Below are 19,021 nucleotides of genomic sequence, written 5' to 3'. Positions count from 1 at the left end.
TGAAGCCACCATTTCTCTACGCAGAAAGAAAAAGGAAAAAAACGACAGAAAAGACTTAAGAGGACGTCAGCCTTCCACTGCACAGGAACCTTCACCATTACAGCTTTTGACAACGAAGTGAACATTAAACACAAAACACAAATCTCACAACTAAAGGGAACTATTACACCCAAAAGTTCATAATATTCAGAGAGGGTGACAGGAATGAAGAACGAACCAACCGGATAAGTATTTTGGGTGAAACTGGTTGAGAAAAAATAAGTGATTAAAAAGGTTATTAAGGTTCAGAAACTACTAAGGAGTGAAAATGGTTGTGGGAAAGAAAACATTTAGCAGCGGTCAGGCGGTGATTGGATTTAATAATAACTTCACTAAATTCACTACAAACGATTTTACAGTAATATCACTAACGGTAAGTAATGATTTTTTTTTCTCTGGGAATGAATCTGATCGTAAACTTTATGTATTGCTATTTGGTAATCGAAATAGTAGTAGTAGTAGTAGTAGCAATAGCAGTAGTAGTAGTATAGTAGCAATAGTAGTAATAGAAGTAGTAGTAGTAGTAGTAGTAACATAATTAATAGTAATGATAGAAGTAGTAGTAGTAGTAGTAGTAGTTGTAATAGTAGTGGTAACAATAGTAGTAGTTGTAATAGTAGTGGTAATAGTAGTAGTAGTAAAAGCTTCGTGGGCCCTGTGATCCTATACCCGCTAGTTGGCAACTCTGGAATATGTCAGAGACACGGCAGTCCTCGTCGACAGACCAACTTGGTCGGCTAGATTTCGATCGCCTATAGAGTCGGTCTGTCGGCACCCTGCTCCTTCGTGCAGGGAGGGAGCGATCTTTTCCCTCTGCGGACAAGGGCCCGTTTCCCCTTATGATAAAAGGGGATAGATTTTAAAAAGAAAAATCTGGAATATACCGCATTTTCCTCCTCCTCCTCCTCCTTATCAATTCCTTCCAGAAAACTAACACTAACTCATAACTACCAGAAAAACTTATTTCCTGTGTTGAGTTACCTTCTCCTGCCTCCCATCAAGCCCCTTCCTACACAGAAAAAGAACTAAATTGGTATTCAAAATGCGAGGCAGGAACCTAAATACTGTGATGGGTTACGGTGACGTCGTCAGACATCACGAATCTTGTATATTCCTCCTCCTGCCCTGCCTTCCGTCACAAGGAAAAAAGTACACAAAACAAGCGACGAGGATCACTAAGATAAAGGGAGTTTTACAGTTCAATACACCAAGTTTGTAAGCTCCCAAACCAAACACAATATACGATGAAAATTCCTTGTAGCTCTAGTGTTTGACGTCGATACAAAAATGAGTAACTTTTAGGAAACCACACAGGGAGTCTTTTTATTAGTATCTGGTATTGAGTAGAAATAACAGATCACTGTGGAGAACATGGTTTGATTTGGGCGTTTACAATGGCTGTGCTGGACTGTGGAACTGGCCAAAAGAGTTGAGGGTTACTTACACATCCCTGCGTCTCCGTTTTGCAGCCAGACGAGCTGACGGGGTCTAGAGTGAAGAGTCCGGGGCTGCTGGAGGACTGGTGGCAGGGGTACCCCGTGTGGCAGGGGCAGAGGGACGCAGCCGTGCCCATGGTGATTGTGGTGACCGTGGCGGCGATGCTTGGGGTGGTGGGGAACCTCATCGTGGCTGGGCTCCTCTGCTGCCCCTCCCGCTGGCCGCGCACCACCACCAGCTTCTACCTCCTCCACAGAGCCATTGCCGACACCTGCGTGCAGATCTGCCAGCCCCTGGTGGTGGTGACGCTGGTGAGTGGCCAACACCCGTGGGGCTGCATCTTCAACCCCGCCATGATGCAGTTGGGCATGCTGGCCAGTACGGTCTTCCTCTCCGGCCTCGCCCTGGACTCCTACCTAGCGTCCATCCCTCGCCGATTCCCCCCGAAGGCCCGCTGGAGGCTGCTGAGGGTGGTGGTGACGGCGGCGTGGCTGGCGGGGCTGGGCATCTTCACCCTGACAGGCCTTGGAATCTTCCGCCGCGGGGACATGTGTCTGGAGGCGCCGCTCTTCCTCATCCACAGCCACGACGCCTTATTCGTCTGCCTCCTGCTGGTGTTCCTGCTGCCCCTGCTCGTGTTAGGGGGCTCCATGGCGCTCCTGCTGAAGGGGAGGACGGCAGAGGCGATAGGAAGGGGCGGGAGGGCCACGCCAGGCACAACACAAGAGTCAACGGAAACTAGCTCGAGAAATTTGACTACCGCCGTCTCGCCGCTGCCTCGCCACATGCGCCTCTTGGCAGCCCTGAGCCTCGTGTTCCTGGTGGCCCACGTGCCCTACTGGACACTCCGGATACACTACTCGAGGGTGCCGGAGCTGCTGCCCTTCACCGTACACGCCGTGGTCATCTCCCTGGTGGTGGTGGGGACGGCCCTGGACCCCCTCCTGGCCGTGTGGTTCAGGGTGGAGTTGTGGCAGGGGGTGGTGTCGCACCTCCCTTCTCACCCCGCGGCAGCTGTCCCCCTACACACAGTCTGATGCCTTAACCTCCCTCTCCACATGTTCCGAAGCCTCGACCTGTTTCTCCACACAGTTTGAAGCTTCCTCCCTCTCCACACTGTCAATTTGAAGCCTCGACCTCCCTCACCACATGTTCCGAAGCTTCGACCCCTGTCACCATGCATGTTCACCCAAAAATCCATCTTCCTCTGACTCCAGTGTCCACGAACCCACTCCACCACACCTCCCACCACCATCCCGTGAAGGCAGAACGAGATGTAACATCAGTAAAGACATGAACTACTTGGCAACTACTTGCTCTATGTAATTATTGCCAAATTACTAGACCAACTTCATTATGATAGGCGCATCTCTCTCTCTCTCTCTCTCTCTCTCTCTCTCTCTCTCTGCATTATAGGTATGCATCGATGTGATAGCATTCAGCCGCCGGTGATAACATCGTGAGAGAAAATTGTAACTAAAACCCTTCCCCCTGCAGAGTTTGGCTTCACGAAAATACAAATTTACAAGTTTACTCGTAAATAAAGAAAATTAGTTAAACTTTACTTGTTTAATTGGTCAGCCAAATATTCCTTTATACCCACTAAAGTTAACAAGGACTCCAAGTGACCCACATTCCCAGAGGCTTAAAACAGACAACACAAATCCCACAGCCAACTTGTCTAAAAGCACAAGTATTCATTAGTCTTGTCTGCCAATCAGTCAATCCCCAACAAAACCTTGTCCACCCATACTGACAGCACTGGTGGGGGCTGCACTTGATACCGAAGGGCTTGCAGTACAAACAAAATACAAAACCGCAATTTCTGACACTTACAATGCAAACATGAAAGAGGAATAATTATATACAAACGACAGAGAAGCCCAATATTTAATAAAGATACAGTAGCAATGATAGCTTAAGAAAGTGGGAAACATGCACTAATTATGCCACTGATTGGAGTAACATGAAAACTGAGAAATAACAAGATTAGCAATTCCACTCCTCAGATAAGAAGAAAAGAAAAGAAAACTTTAGAAACAATGTTCGGGCTATCACACGCCCCTGGGCAATTGGCTGGCAAGCTAAGAATAAAGGAACCGCTTATCACACACACTTCTAAGGTGATCAGTAAATTGAGAAGCAATGACAAGATTATCACATTTTCAACATGGCAGATCATACTAAAAAATATATTTAAAAGTTTGTTGAGGCTGGGGTGTGTCACATCTCCTATGACACTTCCTACATGTCACATCTTTTTTTTTTTTTTTTTTTTTACAGCTACGGAGACAGTTCAAGGGCGTAGTGGAAAAAAAAAAAAAAAAAGTCCCGCTACTTACTGCTCCAGAACAGAGGTTAAAGGAGTGTTCTAAATCAGAGGTCAATTTCGGGAGGAGAGGTGTCCTGATACCCTCCTCTTGAAAGAGTTCAAGTCATAGGCAGGAGGAAATACAGATGAAGGAAGATTGTTCCAGAGTTTACCAACTTTAGCAGCTTTCCGAGTAGTGTCATATTTCCTGCATGGATACAGCACATCTACACAAAAATTTATTGCCACAATTCCTACAGGGCACCAGTCACATTTCCTACAGGTCATAATTTAAATTATTTCCAACAAGTCATGTTCCCTACGCCACGAAACCCAGCGTACTCTGGTGCAGCATCTGCCTAAGACGAAGGGAAAAAACAGTGGTTCTTCTGCCCTGCCGGCACAGTGTCACCTGTACAGATTGAATAGATATTCTTGTGGCAGCAGCAGATAAAAACAGCCTTGAAAAATGCCCTCTTTGTTGTACTACCATTCATGACAGGCTTGAGATATTCATTCAAAGGTTCCTTTTTTAAATTAATGTATTCCAGAAATCAAATTTTAACTGATTTACAGTATAGTTTTATAAACATATGTCAAAAAGAAATAAAACATGAATGAATATGTTCTTGAAATAAAATTTTAATTGTTTACAGTTTAGTTTTGCTTCACTTTTGGGCATTCTTCGTGTTAGCAGAATTGTAGGAGATATGACAGCATAACTAGGATATACGCCGGATGCACTGACTTGTGTAGGAAATATGACGGACTATGTGTAGGAAATGTGACATTACTCCATTCTTTGTGCTGGTATAGGATATGTGACTACACCCCATTGAGGCCACTGCTATGATTATGAAAACTACATACTCATCTCATGATACCCTCCGTGATCAATGAAAACTACATATCAATCATAAGTTAATAACTCTCATAATGGTGAATAAGAACACTAAAAATAGGTTATCAGGGAGGCTCATGTTACACAATTAACAACAAAAACTGCCAGCTACTTAAAAGCTCAAAACATCCACTATTATAAGTAGTAACAAGAAAGCAAGTGGACGGCAAAGAAGTTTAACAGATGCAAGTCTTGTATAATTAGTGAAACAAACCAATAAAATAACTGTATATATGATGCTTTACAAGACCACAATATATTTCTGCCAACTCTACAGCATACCGTGCCCAGATGATTCATGATACAAAATATGAACCATTAAATTCATAACACATTTGCTGCATGATTAATGGTGAAAACTGAAGAAGGTAACGTTGAGGGCATACACTTAAGCTACGGATGGCCTCAGTGCTCATCTCTGTCACACTGGCCAATGAGCCTGTGAAATCTGCTTAGTGTTGTATCACACTGAGTGCTAAAACATGAACTCCTATATTTTACTGGCAAGATGACAACACTCTTCTCAAAGGATCAATGACAAAAACTGTAGATCACCTCAAATCATAGCATATCTGTTACCATGATGATTAATTGTATTAGGTACTAAAAATTATTGATTCCTATTACATGCACTTCTTATGTGGTTACTAACTAAAGCAACTGAAATTCTATCATGTTCACTAATTTTATTTAACACTAAACAGCTGAAGGGCAAGACCAAAGAGACAACAACACAGCCCGCCTGATCAGCACTGGTCCTATAATAGCAAATAGAAATGAGCAGACAAAAGAGATACAGGTGAAGCTTAAATTAGGGATACATGCTCTAGTGTCTTGCATCAGCACTCACCTCTGTCACAGCCAGCACCTCAGGACGTGGGGCTGAACATTGTTACAAACCCTAAGAATTACTGACAAGTTTATCCTATACACTTTTGTCATGATTTGCTCTGGTAAAAGTTCACAGTTTTGTAGATTTATCTCTGCAGATCACAAAAATACAGGCTCTTATAGTCACCGCAGAGTAAGTTGGTTCAGAAGCCTGGCCCTCCCTCACCCTCCCTCCAAGGTAAGTGACTCCTAGGGCCGCTTTCACAGTCATCTTGTTTGTTTTGATCGTTACCAATGGTGGCGATCGCCGCTATAGTGTTTCCACGTAAAACTGGCCAATGGGGTAGTGGCAGCTGTGGGGTTAGCCTAGCCCCGCACCTTGTCACACACTCTCAACACCTCTCACTTCCTCTGCAGCCACCACTACCCCATAGGCCAGTTTCATGTGGAAAACTATGTTGTCAATCGCTGCCATTGGTAACGAACAAAACAAACAAAGTGACTGTGAAAGCAGCCCTAACCCCAACCTCCTTTCATTCAGCCAATCAGCTCCCTGGCGATGGAAGAGTGGGCGGGACTTCTGGACCACCTTTGGGTATGGCGACTATATTAGAAGTGATGAATGATGTGTTGCAGCATTGAGGTCTGGTGCATCAATACGTATCACAATCTTGAGGAATTTTAGCAAGTATGAGGCCAAGTGGATTATTACCTATTAAATTAATCTAATGCATTGTAAGATTTCTGCATTACAATTAGGAAATACTAATAAGACTACAATCCTCTGCTGATTTTAGGAGGAAAATGGAGGGAGAGAAAAAGAAGGCAGAAGGCAGAATGAAGGTGGAAAGAAGTCAATGTAGTGGATTAAAAGTGTGTGTGTGTGTGTGTGTGTGTGTGTGTGTGAGAGAGAGAGAGAGAGAGAGAGAGAGAGAGAGAGAGAGAGAGAGAGAGAGAGAGAGACCAAACCAACTTAAGTGCCAGATATCTCACTCAATTCGTCGCTCCAAAATGTCCAATAGCTCCTTTGTATTTCCACACATCCGGCGGGCATTGGCGGAGGTGTAGCCGTCACGAGGACAGCGGGCAAATGTTGGGTACAGCGGCCCAAGGAAACCACCCGCAACATTTTGGATGCGGTCGGCCAACCGGTTGATGTGCGAGTCCTTCAAGAGTTGTGCAAGAGTGGTCAGGGTGCGAGAGAGTGGCCCGTGACCCTTTTGCCTACAAGCCTCTTCCATGTCTTTTGAGTACAGCGTGGCCAGCAGCATCTTTTCAGCAGCCTGTCAGGGAAAAATGGGTGTAAAGAGAACAAAAAGGTGCTCATTCTTTTTGATTCTTTCCCCTCTAAGCCTTACAAAAGAGCTTCATACATATGTTCTGCAGAGTTGTTGACTGCGTTTGTTGCTGTTTGCTTCTGCTACCACTGGACGTTACGCTGAGTGAACCATAAACACGTCATGAAAGCTCCAAATTAAGTTTATAACATTTCACTCGCCCGAACCATCATGTTAAAAAAATGAGTGTCGCGCGCGTCATGATGGTTGGGGCGAGTGACATGTTGCTATAAACAACCCTGTGTTTTCAATATGTGGAGCTTTATCTGCATTCTGCTCACACTATCGTGTTCACGAGAGATTTCCCTACGAAACGTAATAATATATATTTCTGCAGTCAATGAGCAACTGTTTAAAATAGTGAGCATAATTAAAACATGTTATAAACATATTTTTAACATCTTCACGGTTCAACTCATCGTAATACCATTTTCTTTTTTGTTTTGATGAGTTTTTACAATACATCTTGATTCTACAGTCACTGCTGAGTCTGATGGTGTCAACCAAAACTGGCTAGCTCGTCTATGAGGTGAGCTATGGCATATAATAAAGAAACATGTCTCACTCGAGCATGCAAGACGTGGTCCGACATGAGTGTTAGCGGGAGAGCGGAGCAGCCAATCAGCTGCAAGCTTACCAACCTGCCTAGGCGCCAGGAATCTAGCTTAAGTGAACAGACTATAGTGTTGTCATCTTGAATTGCTTATCTTATAGCATATAGTTTTTATCATCTATGACGTCTCACCCAGGGTCAGGGTGGACCATTCTAACCCATGTTACAGGCAAAACATGGCTTAGAGGGAAAGGATCCAATCCCTATCCTGAGCCTCCTGTACTGTAGGAGCTACACACAAAGAAATACACATAAATGTTTCCTTCATGTCTTCTAAGAATATCAAATGATGAGGGGCACCTATTGACAGGGTTACTCATTGTTTAAAACTGATAACATTTTATTCTACCCTCTCCTCAGTGAAAGACTCCAAAAGCAGAAGCACATCACTACCAAGCTGTTACGAAACACGGTAGCAGCAGGGATCATGTTTCTTAATGGTCCCTCCAAGCGAGAAAAATGAGAAAAAATCACCCCTCACACAAACCATTTCATAATATATATCAAATCATTTGTGATCAGAGTATATAGCATCTATTTTGGGTTTTTTATATCATGGAACAAATTTGGCCCGTCGCTGCTACACAGTAAAGCCACAAATTTGGCCGGTCGCTTCTACCGGGTTAAGTTTCCCCAATTCTCTACTGGCTGATTGAGACCACCAACTCAAATGTATCCTTAAGCACCAAAAGGTATTCTTCACCCACCGATACTCTCACAAAAAGAAGGTACAAATCAATCACAGGAATTAGCCTGCACATAAGTCAGTTCTGTAGAGGAAGCTGCACGTCCTTCTTGTGTACTGCAAAAACCCGATTCTTCTTCTGGTGACTTGGGTGCTATATAGTAACAGTACACACCAGACTTGGAAAGCTTTATTTAGTCCATTCACTGAAGCAGTCAAGGTGTATCCCTCCCAGCACCCAGGCAGGCAAGGACCCTGCTGATTGGCTGTTGGCGGGTGGGGCATCTCACGTCTCTGTCACCCGGCACAAACGCATAGGTTCAGAAAACATTCATGCTTCTCCACATAGCTCATCTATTACACAAGACAGTAATGTTTGGTTGTCATCACTGAATGGAGCAGTGATTGTACAACATGATTTTCAAATCTCAATTGGGAAAAAAAAAGTAATTATGGTGAGCAGAAAAATGACATATAATATTCCTATTGCTTTTTACAAATCCTTCCTTGACTCCTTTTATATCTCACTTTATTCAAAGTAACTTCATATTAAGGAGGATGTTTTGTACAAGAACAAATGTTTAACTTTTAAACTGATTCCATAATTGTTGCAAATATCAACAGTAGTAAAAAGCGGCATAAACATTAAATGTGGGAGTTCCCTTCCCATCATCCATGACCTTGCCATGTCACAACACACACCAGAAATTACTGATCTAATCCGCAGTCAGGGAAACAAACTTTTCTGATGCCAGAGACTGGACCTGCGACCAGCCTGACGGGAAGCCACTCTGCCTTTCAGCTAAAGAGGCTCCCCTAGCCTTGCGGGCTTTTAGGGGCTTTGCACATTAGGTGGGTCACCACATAGTTTATTCTCTGACTTCTACTCACCATAAGTATACTTTGTTTTTTACCCACTGAGTTATGAAAATTATTTATAAAGTACTTGTACAATCACAACTTAATCCAATTATGTCAACAAAATTTGCCTACCTTGCATAGCAGATGAGCTAAGTAAAGAAGTATTAATATTTTCTGTGTGTGTGTGTGTGTGTGTGTGTGTGTGTGTGTGTGTTAGGCAACACAGACGTGAACCGCCCCGCCCGCCACTAGCCTATCAGCAGCGTCTGTACCTGCTCGGCCGGAAACTCAGGACCTCTCAGAATGTCAAGCAGAAAAGTACAAGATTTGGCCGCTGATGTGAAAAAGTCACGGCAAGACATTTCTTTCTTGATTCAATTGATTCAGATTCAGAAGCTCCCTCTGGTGATGGTTGTAGTGACTATGAAAGATGATGATAGAACAAAATTAAAAGCAATGGTAATAAAGACCTGTAATAGACCCCATGCCTGATGTACTATATTCAGTAAGTGATTAAAAAGGAATATTGTGCCGCTGCTTACTGATGCAACATCAGCACAATACCTCACAGCCTTCCCTGAGTTGGGTCATCCTTGAGTGACGGCAACACAAGCATCCCACGGCCTTGAGGAGACTCATACTGACTTTCATCCTGGATCACTCCAGTCACCGTCCTCGTGTCCTAGACAAGACAATGTAATTCCCTATCCCAATCACTGCATCAGCTCTCCTGCAATCACCCAAGACTTTGTGGCCACAGTCAACACATCCATGCACACTAGCAGCCATGTATGGTGCCAGGGTGTGCCACTTACCTGGTAGCACATGAACACCACCCAGGATGTCCACTCTTCTTCATCCAGGCTCATCATCCCTTCAGCAGCCTTAAGATCGCAGTGGGCTTGCCTGCGCCAGCGTCGCGCTTCAGGCAAGTCAGACTTGGGTACCCTCTCCTGACTGCTGCCACTGGGCATCCACCACCCGTCACTGCTAAAGTTTTGGTAATGCCATCTAGGAGGGTGGAAGAAACTGGAGTATGCATTACTCGGGCGGGTGCGTGGGGCCTGGGCTTCATCCTCCTCATCGGGTATGTGTTCTCCGCGCTCTAGTCGCCCCAGCAGGGACTGAATGTACTGAAATAGGCGGGTGCACAGGTCCTCCCGGCCGGGGTTTTTGTCTGGGTGCCACTTGAGCGACAAGCGGCGGATTACGTGACGTCTCAGGTGCTCATCCTCCACTCCACAGATCTTCACCTGCTTTCGTAACTTGCTGAAAATTTCACTTTCATTTAAATTTTCCTCCTCTGCTGCGGACGCCTGGAGCAACACCACGTCTCTGACTTCTCTCCTCACAAACCGGTAGAGTAGAGAGGCTCTGACAGTCACCACGCAGGGCTGGCCCTGGCTGGTGTTCACCTCGTATGTGTCCAACATCTGGCAGGAGGCATGCCTCTCTACCAGCCTCACCACCTGCACAATCACAAAGATGTCATCTTCATCCTCTTCTGTCCTCCTCTCTCCCTCACAAGGGCACAGATACTTTTTCATGCAGACAATCTCCCCTTTGGAAAAACTGCAAAACCCGTTGTCCAGCAAAGGCAGGAACCTTTCTTCCAAGTAGTTGCCCACGTCACACATGTAGAGGCAGCGGGCGGGGGAATGAGCACTGTAGGCTTTTATGTCTGATTGATCCAGAGTGCTGTGGATGAAGTGAAGCTTCCCAACACAGCCAAAAATATTTCCCAATTCCATCATCCTTTCAATACTCCATTTGTGCAACAACAAACTGTATGCCTTGTGAAGACAACCACTTAACAATCTTGGGGGAAATTTCTCACAGAGGTATACAGTCAAAGTCTGTTGGTCCCCCTGACCCTCCATCTGGAAAAAGAACTGTTTAACACGCTGCCCAACACCATGACCGTGCATCATAACATTGGTGGTGAGCTTGCGGACCTGCCGCACCCTCACCCTTCCCAACAGAGCCACAATTTCCTGCTTTTCATCCTGGCTGAGTCCACTGCCTTGGCCCAGCCGGTGGTGGTCAATGACTCTCAAAACTCCAGTTTTGAGTTCCTCTGCCTGGAGCAGCTCTTTAACTTCACTGAGGAAGTTTGTAACCACATCCTCCAAGTCTTCATGTGCCAGGCATTCCTGGAGAACTTCTGAAAGGAACTTTGGTTTTAGTCTCTGAGGCAGGAGCTTCACAAGAGAACTTTCCTTAAACGATATCTGAAGGGCTTCAAACCCAACAAAGACAGGCTCCTTGAAAGTCTCTTGGATAGCATAAAACATATCCATGTTATCTGCCACAAACATCTCCACTGAGCTCCTGAGTGTCTCATCTCGAGCTGGCAAATAAAGCTCCGAGGTGGACAAATCTTTCAGCTGTGGGGGACGCTTCACCAGTCCCATCATGGCCATCTTCATTTGCTTAGCCTCTTCTGGGTGAAGGCGCTCCTGGCCGCTGTCCTGGTGGATTTTACTCAAAACTTTGGCGTACAAGTCACTGGATGCTTCCGTCTGCATCCCGAGCCTCCTCAGTGTACCAAAGAACTTCCCATAGAAGGTTGGTGCCTTATACAGGTGCGGGAGAATCTCCTCCTCGAGGCTTTCCACCACCCAGCTGGCGGGAACAAAGACTCTGTGCTCAGGAATGTGGACCACAGGAATGTCTCGATCTTTGAGGGTCCCAAATGCACCATCTTCATTCTTTGACAAATACTCATATATGCTCTCCATCACCTGTTTCACTAGGTCAGGTTCTTTTTCTGGTTCCTTCTGCAGGGAGGAGCAAAGCTTTTCAATGTGTTCAAGAATGTCTTCCACAGGAGGTGTGTGCATCTTCACCTTGCTGCTGTACTGTGCCTGAAGCTTTCTTGCAACACTAATGGCATACACAGGGAGTAAGCTCCTGGTGGACCAGATGACATGTGCTAACCCACGGCCAGGGTCAACGCCCTCTGAAAATGCCAGCAAGCCTGACCTTGTCTGGTGATGTGCCAAAAGTGTTGCTAACTCAATACATTTTTCAGGTACCAGAAACTCTTTATCAAGGATCTGAGACATCACCAAATCAAAATCTGCAAGGTGATCACCAAGGTACTCACACAGAACCTCAGACTTCCGCCTCACATGTTCATCCCCGGGGAACAAGGATGCAAACTGTATGAACTTCTCAGGAGTCACTTTGCAAACCATTCCTGCCAGATGCAACAGGTGCTGCCACTTCTTCTCCCTCCATGCCTCTGGTAAGTTGGATTCTCCCATTACAGCAAACACTGGGTTGGAAGGGTCGTATATATTATTTGCTGTTCTCAGTGTTCCGTTGAGCTCAATAAATGGACATTTTTTCAGAGCTGACACAACTCTCTGCTGACCTTCGCTCCACTCCATTTCTCTGCTGATGTTTGGTAGTTTTGATCTGAGATTATCTAGAAAAAACATTCTCTTTTCTTCAGTCAGTAAACTTATATTGGGCAATATGTACTTAGCATACCAGTCTGTCTCCTCTACAATGCAGTTGGGTTGAATGTAGGTGTAGAGTTTTGTTACATGAAGTGTACATGTTGCCTGGCAAGTCACAAATAGTCTCAGCTTATCACAAAGGCTCTCAAGTTCATGCAAGCTCAGACAGGAATCTTTGAGAACAATCAGGTTCCTCCCCACAAGGTCAGAGTGCTCCCCAGACACATCACAAAATATCTGTAGGGAGCGGATTTTGTCCTTGGACATTTGGCACCGTGAGCAGTGTTGGCCGAGGTACTCCAGGATCTCAAGAGCTGTCAGCACCTGCCTCGACCCACCTTGACGGCTGTCTTTAATAAAGAAGCTGTTGACAGATTCTCTGTGGAAGTAAAGAAGCTCCAACACAGTCACAGGTTCCTTCAAGCTTGCCTCAAGCTTCAATCTGCAAGGAATGTGTGGCTTTCCCTCTTGACCTGATCTGCTACAAGATGGAAATGGAACAGGCAACTTGGAAAAGACTGAACCTCCTCCAGCATAATCACCTACATCTAGTACTTGCCAGGCATCTCTTATGGGAATGACAAACTCCTGGTTTCCCTCTTTCATTGGGTAAAATGCCCATTTCCCTAGATGTGTCAAAATGTATTGCTTGTTGCGGTCCTGTGCTAAAGTAGAGTCTTCATCATGTTTCTTAATGTAGTGAACAACAAACTTCCAGACATCCTCCAGCCAACGCTTGTGCTTGGCAGTCGTCAGAGGTGCCTTGGCCTTGGCCACACAGCCGGAGGCGCCTGGATCATCAGGCAGCCGCTGCACAAAGTCAGCTGGAGTGAACTCCTTTACCACATCCTTAAAACTTGTTTTGTTAGCCTCAACCTCTTGCACAAGAACACAAGATGTGAATTCCTCCCCAAAAGCTGGCAAGAGGCCACAGAAAGTTGATAAGAACACCGGCCTTTGCACACTGAAGCATCTCAGCACACCGTCATTGGTCAGTAGTAGTGGTAGGTTGTCAACAGAGGAGAGGGAGAATTCTTCGGCCTTTGTGATGTACTCCAGAACACTCTTGACATTGTTAGGTTTCAGGAAAGGTGTGTCAGCCACTTTGCTGCCCACTTTTGGCTGACAACAGTCTGGCCCGCCTGTGTTACAAGACTTGAGGAAGGTGAGGGCAGTCTTATGGGTGAAGTGAGGACACTCAAAATGAGGGTCCGCTTCTCTGAGTCGCTGGAACATCTCTTCGCTGCTCAGCTTCATTCCAAGTCTTCTGAAAACATCTGCTAGTATTGAAAGGTGATCTTTGCCTTGCTCAGATATGACAGAGAAGTGAACAGGGAAGCTGTCTCCACTGGCATGGAAGGCACACCACTTGAGCTGGCCCTTCCTCCCAACCCTGGAAGCTTCTTTCATCGCTGAAGACAAGTCACTTTCTGGGATGAAAACGTCAAAAAATGGAAATTCATTTTTTCTCACCTCCGCATAAAACTCCTTGATAAAGTATTTCCATTGCTCAGAAGTTGCATTGCTGGCCAAGGGCAGAACACTGTGGAAGACTCTCGTCTCCTTCTTGCACGTGTTCTCAGTCATGTAGCCTTCACCATCAAACATCAAGGCTCTAAACTGTTCCACAGCGTGCACAGCAACCGGCACCAACACCTCTCTTATCAGCCACTCATTCCAGAGGCTCTTGGCATCAGCAATTCCAGTCCACAGGTTGTGGCGTGACGGGTTAAGTGCAAAGTGTCCGTTGATGCTGAAGGGCAGCCCTGACCTGACTGGAAGAGGCAAGTAGCAGGAAGTTGAGCAGCAATCATTTCCAGGAGCCACTGTGGCAAATGGAATAGCAACACCCCCATGAGGCAGGAGGTTCAGGGTTTTGTTGGTGAATGCATCCTGCACTTGACGGGGCAGACTGTTCTTCCCCTCCACCCCCTGCTGCTGAGCCACCAACCACTGGCTGCTGCTTCCTTGGCTTTCCCTGATGGTCATTGTATAGGAGGTCCTCACCATGCCCAAACTACAGGGGTCCAGTGCAGGCAAGTGGGATTCCTCAGACACACTTGCCTCCACCCAGTACTCCTCTCTGAATGTGCCATTCCTTTGCACCTCCTTGATGGATATTTTTCTTACATTTCTCAAAAACAACAAGCACTGAGGCATTCCCCTTTGAAATTCCTTAAGCATTTCTTTAACTTTTTCTTCTGTCATGGTCTCTTGGGGTGCTATAAGGGAGTCTCGGATAGTGCGTAGAGGCAGCCTGAACACTGTCCCTTCCTCAGGCAGTTCACTCTCCAGGTAGCCAATGAAGGAATCAGGATGGTCCTCCCTCAGGTCACTCAGGTTAACAAACTGTACTCCCGGGAACTGAGGCGAGGCTGCAGGGTCATACCAGCAGTGTGGGTCAAACATGCACAGAGCCTCTCCGTCGGGAACTTGTGGGCCTTTTGTGAGGAAGGAAGGAGCGTCTGTCAGGTGGTAGACGGCGTTGAAGCCGATGCCATACTGCCCTGTTGTTGCCGGGTCTTCCTTCTTGCTGCTGTTTCCCAAATTCTGAATGCTCCTGAGATCTTGTTCTGTGAATCCTCTGTTGTTGAAGACACTGAGGGCAGGCCCCTGTAAGGGGGCCATTTTGGGGTCAAAGAGTTTCTCATTTGGAAGATGTCTGAAGTCCTTGATGAAGGCAACCTCTGTGGCTCCTGCATCATCAGCATTCTGCAGGAGTTCCTTTATTATGGCCAGGTCACACGGGTAGCCCTCGAGTATGTTCCTGAGGCGGGTGGTGAGTGGCTCATTCTGGCCAAACGGTACTCGGTTGGATGACTCCTGAAGTCTCTTCCTGGTCTTGGACTTTATGCCAAGCCAATCCAGCATGTCACGGGACACTGTGATCCTCGGGTGCAGACACAGGAACTGGCCAGAGCTCAGTTTGGCCCCGTCGTCAAAACAGAGAAGGTTTGTGGGATGCAGGTAACCATTACTGTCTGGCAGATGCAGGTCCTGAGTGAGCTGCTGGTCACTCTGCTTCACTTGAAAGAGCACAGTGAGCAGCCTGGACACCCGAGACACCTCGTTGCTGCTGAGTCTGTCGCTGCCAAAAGTCTCCCTTTTCTCCTGGATCACCTCCATCACTGTCTTGTAGTCAAAGTGGCTCTTGATGCCCAATGTGTCCATCAGGTGCTGGTACTTTTCAAGGCCTTCTGTGCGCACAGAAAATAAGTCTGGGGCACAGTCAACCTCACTGAAGAGTGCAAACAGTTTTGGTTCCTTAAAGCCATACTTTGTGACCAGTATCTTCTTTTCCTTGAGCTTTCCCAGTGCATCAAGGTTGCCTGAGTTTAGAGTTTTGCCTCTCCTTACATGCAAGATCAAATCTTCCAAGTGCTCATACACAGTGTGGCACATACATTCATTTTCTTTCTGAAGGGGGGCAGCACTAAAGACACAGAGCTGCTCCATCACTGATCGCAGCGGCAGGTCAAGGGCACATGTGATGACCCCGAGTCTCTGCAGGACGCCCTGTGGTGCATCCTCAAAGGCATGGTCAAGAAGTAAGTGACAGCTGCCCACCAGAGGCTTGAATTTAGGGAAAAATAAAGCTGAGGGGCAGTCAAACACTAGACTCTCAGGTACAGAGTCCATATGCTGAGAGCAGCTCTGTGCCTCCCTATCTCCAGGACTTTCCCCATGCCAGGCAATGCTCCAGCCCTCAGGTTTTGGCATGACTGGCAAAAATGGCACAGATCTCAGTTCATGCCCAAGTTCCTCTTGTTCAGCATCCATAAGGCCTGACATATAGAGCAAGAGCTCCCTGACCCTGTCACAAGCACACTGGGAACACTCCACACCTGCCACACTCTCTGCTCGTTCCACCACCAGCTCTCTCGGCAGCCGGTCAGTGTTCATTCCCAGCCTGGCCAGTGTGCTGGATCTCCGGCTGGAATTAAGAAACTCTTCTACAGGAAACCTCTCATCATCTACAGAAAACATTCTTGCAATTCTTCCCCCGGGCTCGACGAGGTGTGCTGGAGCCCTGAGTGTGCTGGGGCTGGGTGGGTATGCAGGGCAGGCCAGGAAGACTCTCCAAGCAGGGGTGGCCGGCATCTAGGAGGTGGAGCATTAGCTGGTCCCTCCTGTCGGGACTCACCAGCCCCTCGGACATGTGGGGAATGAAGTACCTGCTGTAAAATGCTTCCTCATTGACCACCTGCTGGGACAACACCTGCTCACTGAGGCAGGCAAGGATGTGCTGGGGCAGCCGCACCAGCTTCAGCTCTGAAGTGGAGTGGAAGTATGTCTGCATGAACTCGAAGGCAATGTCCCCAACCTGAGGCACCTGAAGGAAGTCTTGTTTCAGGAAGCGGCACCTGTCAAGGGGGTGCCAGTCACCACTGCTGCATCTGAACAGCTCCAGACTCTCATGCTCCAGGGCATGATAGAACCCCTTGGTGAGTCTTTCCACCAGTGTGCCAGCCCCGTGATGTAGCACCGGCCATATGGCATGGTAGGGGCTCTCAGCACCCAGCCCCAGGCATCTCAGTGCCTCGGCCAGCCCAAGGTGGGCACGGAGGGCAGCGTCTCCTACCAGCGTGGTGTTCCAGCTGTGGGCGTGCCTGTCGTCCTCAGTCTCGGTGAGGAGGTTGGTGCGGTCTGAGGCCACTTCCAGCACCCCGTTGATCTGGACCGGCAGCAGCGTCTTCACTGGCAGTGGTAGGAAGCAATGGAAGTGGCCTTCACGGTAGAACCCCAAAGGAAGGCCCGTAAGGCTCAGGGGGTGACACCCACAGCGGTCCTCCCTCACCGGCACTGCCACAGCTGCCAGAGGGAGGGCCTTGCCTCCGAGGGCCTCAGCAAGCTTGCCTGCACTGCCAGAGCCAGAGTGCCATGAAGTGACCCAGGTGGTGCTCCACTGTCCCTCCTCCAGGCCACAGAGGTCAGCACCGCCGCGTGAGCACCGCACACTCACCTCTGCTGTGCTTCTCTCTGCTAGACACTCCCCCTTCCACTCAAATCTATTTTTCTGCTTGGAAAACAGTGCAGCAGCACGTTCCAACACTGACTGTGGTCCGTCAGTGGCTGGGGAGGCCAGACCAGGAACAAGGGCTGGCTGGCATCTGCCGCGGCCAGCATGGAAGAGCTCCACCATCTCTGAGGGAGAGGAGGCAGAGGCACTGAGGTGGAACACACTGATGGAGGAAACATGCTGGGTGAAGAGCAGCAGCTGGCCCACCACCCCGCTGAACATCCCCAGCAGCTGCACCATGTCGCCACGGGAGTAACACATGTCACTGATCTTGCTGGCAGCTGTGCGGAAAGGCAGGCGGAACAACGTACCCTCAAAGGAGCCGCGCTCCACCACGTCACAGCCAAACACGCCGGAGAAGGGCTGGAACTGTCCCCTTAGTGTGCGCAGCATGTAGGAGTGGCGGCGGTTGGTGAAGTTGTATCTGCGTCCCGGGGAGGTGGCATGGCTCAGGTGGGTCATGTGGGGGTCAAACACCACGTAGCTTGAGCCACTGATGAAGCTTGGAACGTCTGTCAGATTGTAGACGGAGGAAAACCCCAGGCCAAACTTGCCAATCTTGGTGGGCTGCAGCTCCTTGGTGCCTGCCCCCACCTCTCGCAGGTTCTCAAAGTCCTGCTCGGAGAAGAGTGCGTCATTGTACACCCAGAGTGCCGGGCCCTGGCACCGTTCCATCCCCGGGCCCAGCAGCAGCGTCCGGGAGTCTTCGTTCTGCCGCTCATCGTACAGGAGGCGGACGGCTGTGGCGCCGGCGTCGTCAGCATTCTGCACCAACTCCTTCAGGATTGATACGCCATCCCTGTACTGCTGCTCCAGCAGGTTGTGGAGGCGGGTGGTGAGTGGCTCCCGCTGCCCCCACTCCATTACCGCCTCGCCTCCAGCAGTCAGAAAGCTTTCCAGGGAAGCCACACCAAGGGCACGGGCCAAGGTGGTAGCCACACATCCGTGGACCACCTTCACGCCCAGCTCATCACTGTCCAGCCACGCATCCACCTCCTCCATGTATGCTGCCTGCTGCACCTCAGCCAGCTCCAGCACATCGTCTTGTGTCTGCACGGGCACCAGCAGGGGGCCGGGGAGCTCCTCTAGGTGGTGCTGGAGTCTGTCCAGCACTGACATGACTAGCCGCCTGTCCTTCTCCACTTCGCTGCTGTCAATACTGCCTCCGCCGCCTTGGTGTCGTGCCCTCACCTTCTCCAGCACTGCCAGCAGGAGTGCAGGGCTCTGCTGACGTGCACAACCCAAGCAGAGGAAAAGTTGCTCGCTCCCCCGCAGCTCAAAGGGCAGCACATGCTGGTAAGGCAGCAGCCGCAAGTCTTCATCCCCTGGGTGGATGTACACCTGTTGTTAAGGAGAAGCAATCAGCGCGGTGTTGCAAAACTTTCTGCGTTGACGTTACCTTCAAAATATAATACAAGGAATATTGATGCTACTTGGAAAAAGACAAGTTACATTTCGACACCAAAGTCTTCTGATTCATGTGATACATGTGCAGCAATACTGGAGGCAAAACACAAAA

At 48.0% G+C, this 19,021-nt stretch overlaps 3 protein-coding genes across 40 annotated transcripts in view; 1 reads left to right on the top strand and 2 right to left on the bottom strand.

Annotated features, from left to right (window-relative positions):
- Nucleotides 1-6,478, top strand: part of LOC127009888 (galanin receptor type 3-like) — a 7,396-nt gene extending 918 nt beyond the window's left edge. For both annotated transcript variants that reach the window (XM_050883406.1, XM_050883407.1), the window contains exons 2-3: nt 1-412; nt 1,509-6,478. The exon at nt 1-412 is cut by the window's left edge and continues 642 nt beyond it. In XM_050883406.1, coding sequence (XP_050739363.1) covers nt 308-412; nt 1,509-2,513 — 1,110 coding nt within the window. In that variant the 5' untranslated portion in view covers nt 1-307 and the 3' untranslated portion in view covers nt 2,514-6,478. The remainder of the gene's footprint in view (nt 413-1,508) is intronic.
- Nucleotides 3,987-16,385, bottom strand: LOC127010210 (sacsin-like). Its single transcript, XM_050884088.1, has 4 exons — nt 9,831-16,385; nt 6,561-6,802; nt 5,075-5,114; nt 3,987-3,995 (listed from the first exon to the last, which is right to left on the bottom strand). The coding sequence occupies exons 1-4, from the start codon at nt 16,383-16,385 to the stop codon at nt 3,987-3,989; spliced, it is 6,846 nt and encodes a 2,281-aa protein (XP_050740045.1).
- LOC127009887 (sacsin-like) overlaps nt 16,302-19,021 on the bottom strand; it is a 39,452-nt gene continuing 36,732 nt past the window's right edge. For all 37 annotated transcript variants that reach the window (XM_050883371.1, XM_050883366.1, XM_050883370.1 and 34 more), the window contains one exon: nt 16,302-18,843. In XM_050883371.1, the coding sequence (XP_050739328.1) occupies nt 16,453-18,843 (2,391 nt within the window). In that variant the 3' untranslated portion in view covers nt 16,302-16,452. The remainder of the gene's footprint in view (nt 18,844-19,021) is intronic.

This window comes from Eriocheir sinensis, chromosome 42 (genome assembly GCF_024679095.1).
Source record: "Eriocheir sinensis breed Jianghai 21 chromosome 42, ASM2467909v1, whole genome shotgun sequence".
NCBI classification, from domain to species: Eukaryota; Metazoa; Arthropoda; class Malacostraca; order Decapoda; family Varunidae; genus Eriocheir; species Eriocheir sinensis.
The sequence above is the reverse complement of the archived record's forward strand: the minus strand, read 5'-3'. Positions and strand labels throughout refer to the sequence as shown.

What these genes read in the sequence shown, in the direction of transcription:
- LOC127010210 (XM_050884088.1), bottom strand. Translation starts at nt 16,385, where the DNA reads ATGAACACTGACCGGCTGCCGAGAGAGCTGGTGGTGGAACGAGCAGAG. An exon ending in TGGTGTTCATGTGCTACCAG is followed by an intron (nt 6,803 to 9,830) that starts GTAAGTGGCACA and finishes TTTCCCTGACAG; the next exon opens with GCTGCTGAAAAGATGCTGCT. An exon ending in TCCGCCAATGCCCGCCGGAT is followed by an intron (nt 5,115 to 6,560) that starts GTGTGGAAATAC and finishes CTCATTGGCCAG; the next exon opens with TGTGACAGAGATGAGCACTG.